Source organism: Puccinia triticina, chromosome 6A (genome assembly GCF_026914185.1).
Source record: "Puccinia triticina chromosome 6A, complete sequence".
Lineage (NCBI taxonomy): Eukaryota > Fungi > Basidiomycota > Pucciniomycetes > Pucciniales > Pucciniaceae > Puccinia > Puccinia triticina.
This window is the reverse complement of record NC_070563.1, coordinates 4526298-4534730: the sequence shown is the minus strand read 5'-3', so window position 1 is coordinate 4534730 and position 8433 is coordinate 4526298. Positions and strand designations below refer to the sequence as shown.

At 49.0% G+C, this 8433-nt stretch overlaps 2 protein-coding genes across 2 annotated transcripts; both read right to left on the bottom strand.

Annotated features, from left to right (window-relative positions):
* Positions 1 to 3197: 3197 nt before the first annotated feature.
* PtA15_6A543 (uncharacterized protein) lies at positions 3198 to 3438 on the bottom strand (the record flags this gene model as incomplete). The annotated part of the gene is made up of 2 exons (XM_053170260.1): positions 3198 to 3263; positions 3340 to 3438. The coding sequence occupies 2 exons, from the start codon at positions 3436 to 3438 to the stop codon at positions 3198 to 3200; spliced, it is 165 nt and encodes a 54-aa protein (XP_053021469.1).
* Positions 3439 to 6203: 2765 nt separating this feature from the next.
* PtA15_6A542 (uncharacterized protein) lies at positions 6204 to 6515 on the bottom strand (the record flags this gene model as incomplete). The annotated part of the gene is made up of 1 exon (XM_053170259.1): positions 6204 to 6515. One exon carries the CDS (start codon positions 6513 to 6515, stop codon positions 6204 to 6206), a length of 312 nt encoding a protein of 103 aa, XP_053021468.1.
* Positions 6516 to 8433: the final 1918 nt, after the last annotated feature.

Below are 8433 nucleotides of genomic sequence, written 5' to 3'. Positions count from 1 at the left end.
GTCGCACTTCCTACAGAGTGCCACACCATAATTCCATCAGACCCAGGGACTGAAGTCATGGTACAGTTAACCATAACTCTTGTGTCACTTTTTACTGTATCCCAACAGCAACTGTAGCCTAATGTATGAACAACTGATCTGTTGATCAGATGTTGAATTAGTGATCAGTTGGAGTAGAGATGGCACTTTGCACCCGGGTACCCGCCACAGGTGCGGGTACCTCCTCTTAAAAATGTCATATTCTCAACACCCGCACCTGCGGATGTGGCAGAAAGCAGGTACCCGCGGGTGCAGGGATTTTTCGCAACCAATAAGCCCTCTCACATAAACCAGCTCGCCGAGATACACATACACCAGCTCACCGAGATACACATACACCAGCTCGCCAAGACGCCAAGACTGAGAGGACTTCCTCTCGGTGGGCTGAATCCCTCTTGGCGAGCTGGTGTATGTATACCAGCCCGCTAAGAGGAATCCCTCTTGGCGAGCTGGTGTATGTATACCAGCCCGCCGATGGGAATCCCTCTTGGCGAGCTGGTGTATGTATACCAGCCCGCCGATGGGAATCCCTCTTGGCGAGCTGGTGTATGTATGACAGCCCGCCGAGAGGAATCCCTCTCGGCGAGCTGGTGTATTTATACCAGTCCGCCGAGAGGAATCCCTCTTGGCGAGCTGGTGTATGTATGACAGCCCGCCGAGAGGAATCCCTCTCGGCGAGCTGGTGTATGTATACCAGTCCGCCGAGAGGAATCCCTCTTGGCGAGCTGGTGTATGTATGACAGCCCGCCGAGAGGAATCCCTCTTGGCAAGCTGGTGTATGTATACCAGCCCGCCGAGAGGAATCCCTCTTGGCAAGCTGGTGTATGTATACCAGCCCGCCGAGAGGGAGCCCTCAAGGCGAGCTGGTGTATGTATACCAACCCGCCGAGAGGGAGCCCTCACGGCGAGTTGGTGTATGTATACCAGCCCGCCAACAGGAATCCCTCTTGGCAAGCTGGTGTATGTATACCAACCCGCCGAGAGGAATCCCTCTTGGCAAGCTTGTGTTTGTATTCCAGCTTGCCGAGAGGAGGCCCTCTCGGCGAGCTTCTGGTGATGTGGGCGGGTATATGGCGGGGACCTGTTGCACAAAATGGTGGACACCCGCACCCGTATTCGCCGACAGGTACCTGTTGAAGTCCAGCAGGTACCTGCTGACAGACACCAGGTACCTGCAAAGGGTACCTGGTGCCATCTCTAGGGATGTGGAACGCTTGCCAGGCTCCTCTGAGGCCGATAGGCTTGGAAAAGTCCTGGCCTTCCTCCACGCTGCCTCGCCCCCTCTACAAGAGAATATCTAGCTCGTAGGCAGAAGGGGAGTTGAGGAGTTGGTAAAAGGTGTCTAATGTCCACCGTGAGGTTCGCGCGAACGTCAGGGTGGACAAACATCACACAGCAACACGGGGGCTTTGGGGAAGACTCCCCCAAGACCCCCGAGGCACTTTTTATGGGGTCTCTAGAGGTGCTTCTTCTGGAACCTGTGCTGGACATTGGGCCCAGCCAGGAGTAAATCACAAAATCAACACATCTAATATAAACACATGGAATCTGAGCATGTTTCTGACAATCAGATCTCCCTTGACCTCTGATAGTGATACACAAATTTGAGTGAATATTTCTGCCTGGGGACGTAATCAGATTGCATGTGATGACCTTTCCTCTCAAAATCAAAATTTCTGCAAAGGTCAAAGTAGATTTTGCCCAATCACAAAGGGACCAGGCAATAAAGGCACAGCCCTCCTGCCAAAGATGCAAAAGAGGTTGTGTTTTTGTGTTCCCCACCCCAATCAATGCTGCCACCATGTTAAATGCTTGTGTGGCACGAAGCTGGTGCATGGTTATCTTTGCATTTGAGGGGGTGTTGCTTGTAGGGTATGTGATTCTTATCAAGAAAAGCTTATCAATCTCAAATACCTTCCATTGAGAAAGTCACACCAAGTATGGTGAGCCCTACAGCTAATTGGATAATTCCTGTTTTCTCATATGTCCCATGTGAGATCTCCCTTTCAAATGAAAACCTCATAAGGATGGTAATGTGAATGAATGGACATTGGTTGGTTGGATTCCCATCTTGAATTCCAGAATGCCAGAAAATCCACAGATCTTCACCATTGAACTACCAATAAACACTTTGACATCATTGGGGGACCCTGATTTTGTGATTTCCAAAGTGTTCTGGAATTGAGCAAAACGTGTCAGGTACTCCTCTTTTTCTTTGAATCTCATGATGATGAAATAAGACACTGCTTGGATGCTCACCTAACGTCACACATAAACAACTTGGATTTTTCCACTCAAAAAAGAAAGTGATGGTGGTTGTTGTGCTGGGGAAATGTGATCCTCAAAAAGTGATTGGTGGCTTACAAAAACCAATTAAGAGCGGCCTGTAGAACAAAACATATAGTTTGTGATGTTAATGTAGATTGAATTTCTGTTGTCTTTCACCTACTGTCTTATAATGGCACTCTACAGAAAGTGACACAGATTCCCCCCTGGTTATTTGTTAGACAAGACATCAGCATGAGTTCAACATTAGATTAACAATTCTTCAGGAATTAGTTACAAATGCACAAGCAGTTGACTTCATGAGAGGTTACTGAAAGACATTACGGTATGGCACTCTGTAGGAAGTGCCACACATTCCCCCCTGGTGATACAAATGATCCTTGTGGATCTTCCATATGAGGGAAAAACATTGTTCAAACAACTCTTGTGAATGCTATGGTTTTGGGTTTCCTTGATCTCCATCCAGGGCTCATGCTGAAGTACCTAATTAGCCCGGCAGAGACTTGTGCCTCTTTGCCTTGTCTGTTTTGTGGTGCAGGATGAGGATTTGTGGTGTGCTTGCCTTTCTGAAGATTCTTTCAGATGGAGATGGAACAATCAATGTCAAGATGAGGGACAAATGTGTGGTAAGATGTTTTTTCTTGAAAGGGAGCATGCATAAATCTTTGGTTAGTCTGGAAATTGTGCTCGGCGTGGCTGTCGGGAGCGCATTCATGTCCCTGCTGGACAAAGAGGCAGGAGAAACCAGGGAGGTCGTGGCGGCGGAGGAAAATAATAAGTTGGAGGTGGGCCCTCCATCCGGTTCGGAGGTCAATGAGGACTTGTCCGAGCACAATGAGAGCTCCGGCCTATCGTCTCCCAAGTGCCCTTTTTCATTGAGACGGGGTGTCTGGGTCAGGCGATGGCCGGCCGCTTGGCTTGGCGAGTCCAACCACGGCCTTGTGGGGGTCATGAGATCCCACAGGTCAATGTATTTCCAACCTTTTATCTGTCCAAGGCTGGCTGATTGTTGACGAGGTTCAGAGCTTCACGGGCTGGATGGGCGGCTTCAAGCTTGAGAATCGGAGCTAACTTCTCCTTCATGGGCACTACCTCATCCGGCTCGTTGCGCATCTTCCATACAATCACTCTAGCAACAAGATCAACCTATCAAAGGTCTCTAGAGACTTGGGAGATATCTGGACAAGAACGGTGGGATGTGCCAAGTTGAAATTGGCGGCAGAGGGGAATTGGTCGCGGGCGCGGATGGCATCGCAGATGTTTTTAGATTGAAAGCCACAAAGGCCGGTTGTATCAGGCAAGGCAAATGGACGAAGAGGGAGTTGGCCAGACTCCCAAAGCGCTTGACTCCCTGCCGGATTGGCTCTTTGTGGATTGCCGTGGCACCGGCTTGGGTTGATAGGCTTCAGGGGTGAGTGGCGTACATAATAGCAAGGAATTGCTGTATGTAACTATGCAGCCATTGCCTGGCAACGTTCACGCATGTGGCTTTCTGGCCAAGGCAACGATGAAGTGCTCTGAAATCATGACCTCTTGATATATAGGGCGGCATCTCCTGCACCTAGGTTTACGCCCCAGGTGATCCTCCCTGCTCTTGCATTTGCAGAGCACTGGTGGTGATCCTCCCCCTCGCCAATTACACTTGTACATGTAATTGGCTGAGGGGTTTCCAGCCCCAACTTTTGCCCCACGCACTTGCCCCAGGCTGAGTGGGTTAACACCGGTCTCTTTTCACCTGTGGCATGTCACAGGCTGGGAGTTTGTTAAATCCTTTGCTTTTTTTGTACATCCAAGTATGTTAAAGCTCCAGGTTCACAGAAAAAAAATTCAAGGGTTTCCCCTACATTTGAGCAAATTACAAAAAAAAATCAAAGGTTTCCCCTTTTACAAATCAAGCAATCACAGGGTGAAATTCAGGTGACAATTGGAGCAACACACAAAACAAAAAACCCATACAAAAAAAGTCCCGCACCCAGCCACCCAGCGCAGCAAGCTGACGCACCGTGGCCCAACGCCCATCCCTGTCTAGCAGGGTTAAAAAGCGTTGGGAAGAGGACCCCCAGCCCGAAAGCACAGGGGGGCCCCCGAATATGCCCCGCCGGACTGCGCAAATGCAACAGCGGACGGGGGTGAGACAACCTCTGGCTGGAATTACAGCTCGTGGGTTGCCTGAGGAAAATCACACCAAACCCACCCCTCCTTTTATAATCCCTCGTCCTCGCCTCGTTGCCATTCAAAGATCCCCCCACCAACAATGCTGACCTCAAGCCACAACCATACACCAACAAAAGTCTCGCCACGGGCGTCCTCCGAAGACCGTTGCCTGACCAACCAATAATAATCCACCTGTTGTAACCCCGGCTACAACCACTCAAACACGCCCTCCAACCCCTTAACCTACGCGCAATCCAATCATCACGACTTCAAAATTTTCTCATTGCCCCCAAGCCGGCCAGACCCTTCCAACCTCACCTCGGCCATTGCTACAAGCCTTCCCCTCAGTCCCGTCGACAAAGTTCCAGCCCAATCAAGGCAATAATTTTTCCAGCTCCATGCTCATTCGACGTGGCCCCTGCGCCACCCACGCCCGCCATGCCACCTGAATTGGCCCCCTGGGTCCACTTTTCCAGCCCGAACACACTCGAAACGCACTACCCCCCCTCGCAACCTCTCTTCACATTCAACTGAACCAGGACGGGCGGGTCCCTATACCAAACCTTGCCTTGAATCAGCCCTTACTCTGGCATCCGGCATCAACCAACTCAATCTAAAAAAACTCAAGAACTTCTTTTCCTGGTTGATATCCCGGGTAGAGCTGGTAAGCTTTCACCAAGTGATCCTGCCCATATCAAATGTCACTAACAGCCCGTCAAAATCCAGTCACTACTCAAGCCTTTCTGCTTGATTATCATTTTCTTCGCCAGCTCAGCATTATCTCACATCTTTGCCGACATCAGCGTCGATGAATTCCATGTTATTGATATACTTCTTGAGGTTTCTCCTGATTGTATTGTTGCAGGCTGGCCTCCTTCCGGCTGTCCCTGGTCATCAAGCACCACCTAGGAGGAAGACTGCAGGTCGCTGGCACCTTGATATCACTTGCAACTTGTGTTCCTCAGATGCTGATCACGCGTTCTATCTTGCAGACATCCCCGCTACTCTCCAGGTGCACTGTTACTCGTTGGCTTGTGGTCGCATTGATGCTGAGGGGAAATCACTCGTAGATTAAGTCCGTCATACTGCGTGAGTGGGCTTGTTTCTAGATTATGGCTCGCATTCCCGGACATTTTTTTTGCTATCTTTGCTGACCGAGTAACTACTTGGACCTTCCACTGTGCATGCCAAGTACGCAAGATTTCCCTCAATAATGACAGCCTTTACCGCTCCTTGCGGCGCAAAGGAACACCAAGAATCAATCTGGACGGCCCTTCAAGATTTTTCTTACCAGTTCCTCCCACCAACACTAGCCCATCAACTCGCTCGGTTTCCACTCCTGACGACCTCCTCAATCATTGTTCTTGCTTATGCATGCTATTCTATTTGCCTCAGAGTCCAGCGAACGCCATCGCTACCATTCAGATTACTCAGTAGGGCATATGGCCTCTATGAACTCATCATAAACACATTGCCACTCAGTCCAGTAGGATTCACAACTTTTTCATCAAGACCACTCTCGATAAATATTAAATTAGGAGCTCCTTCACAGCAACCCAAATTACCACCTATCCGTTCGTCTCAAGCTCATGTGCTTGATTTTCCACTGAGTTTGCTAAATTTCTGCAACCAAATTCATGCCTGTAGAGCCGCTCGTCCCCCTCGATCATCATACAGTCTAACCACCTTAATCCAGACCCTCTGGCCCAAAAATTCAAAGTTTACTATCCTGGCTTAATCAACTCGTCATCAAACCCATGCTTCATCAATGTGATCTTGCCACCTGACAGGTGATTTACTTTTGACTGATCAAAACTCTGAGCTGGGCTACTACTGACATGAGAGACTGTCATCAGATTGATCAAGGCCTCATTGTTGGTCAAGGCGGCCAGCTGGATCTGGATATCTTGCAAGTCAGTGGTGCCGATGGAGATGTGACCTTTGGCAAAGCTCCACTGACCGTGTATGAAGAAGCTGTCTTGGTCACCGAGTGGGATTGATAAGGTTGCTTTTGATCTCAGGGTCTCGCCTGGCATCCTTGACTGAGGAGTGTTGAATTTGGTACACTAAATCGCTTGACCATCTGATTGAGGTACCAATGGCTTTGCACCATAGTCAGCCTATATTTGTTTTATCATTATCCAAAAGCCGTGACAAACAAAGTTAGTAGATAGATAAACAGGCGGAGTTTTTGAGGAATTGGATGCTAATGTATGGCTGGACAGGTTAAAACCCACTCCATTGCTTCCTTGGCTTCACCCGCGATTGTTCAGTCATACAAACTACACGCCCATCCCCGGTCGACGCAGCCAAAGCCAGCCAGGGGGGGGCTTCCCAATCATCTGTTTGTCCCAGATGACAATCTACAAGTTCCTGGCCACGCGCCCCCGGCTGCCAACAGTCTCGTCCGCGCCATGCCCAACTCGCACCCGTGTCTGCTCTACCGTCCTGTGAATGCTCATGCTGGGCTGCTTCAAGCCCACTCCTATGGACACAAACACTCTCCCAAACAAGCCGTCGCGCAGACTGGCCGGCAAGCACGCTGGGGCACTGAGCATGATCAAGATGTAGCTGCTTATGTAACCTGATTGGCCCATATTGTCCACCACCTTTGAGGTCCCCAACCATTGCAACCTGTTGGTCCACCATGCTGCCCTCCCTCCTATTTTATCAACAGGGACATGTTATGTCAATTGTCTTTCAGAGAAAGCCTGCCATAGGATAACAGCATGGGGTTTTCTGCCTGAATTCCCATCCATCAGTTCATTTGCTCTATCCAGCATACTGTTTTCAAAATGAATACCTTCTGGATTTTATTAAGAGATGGGACATCAGGAAAAAAATATATAATCTGGTTGACATTTTGAAAGTGGCGCACCCATTAGGTACAATGGTTGGAGTGTGTGTAGATATAAGGCGGGCTCCCTGGGGGTGTGGCATGCATAGGAAGATTGCATCATTACACTGCAGACAGTGACCCCTGCAGCGGCGCAGCCGCCTTGGCCTCTAGTTATAAACAAATATTCAAGTTTTATTTTGAAACTATTCAAAAAGAAATTTGAAACAAAAATGAAATCAATATGAAAGATTTTTGATTTCAAAAATCTCTCGGAAAAACTTCAAACAACAGCACCAGGAAAAAAAAAATAGTCACTTGATGACAAGTGACATCATGCCAGCTCCAGCGAGCTACCCACCATCTACCCACCATCTACCCATCATCTACCCACCATCTACCCACCATCTAACCAGTTTAAGAATTTCCACAGGAGATCCTCAGTTTTTGCTGGGCACCACTGATCCTCATTTCTGGTCAGCTGATACTCAGCTTTAGCTCCCAGCTTATGCTCAGATTTGGTGCCCAGCTCATGCTCAGCTTTGTTGCCCAGATCAGAACCAGTCCTGGCCCAGCTTTTTTCAGCTTTATTCCAGTCATGGCTCAGCTTAGACTCAGATTAGGACTATCATTGGCCCAGCCAATGCTCAGCTTTGGACCAGTATTGGCTCAGCTGATTTGCAGATTTGGATAAATCTTGTCCCAGAAAATGCTCAGATTCTGAGTCTGACCACTCCTGTAACAGCTTATGCTCATCTGTGGACCAGCCTTGGCTCAGCTGATGCTCAGCTGTGGACCAACCTTGGCTAAGACAATGCTCAGCTGTGGACCAGCCTTGGCTCAGCTGATGCTCAGCTGTGGACCAGCCTTGGCTCAGCTGATGCTCAGCTGTGGACCAGCCTTGGCTCAGCTGATGCTCAGCTGTGGACCAGCCTTGGCTCAGCTGATGCTCAGCTGTGGAACAGCCTTGGCTCAGGTGATATTAATCTTTTGAATAGTCTCAAAAAATCTGATACTCAGCTTTGGAACAGCCTTGGCTCAGCCAATGCTCAGCTTTGTATGCTCAGCTTTGGACCATTTTTGGCTAAGCTGATGCTCAGATTTGGAATATTCTTGGT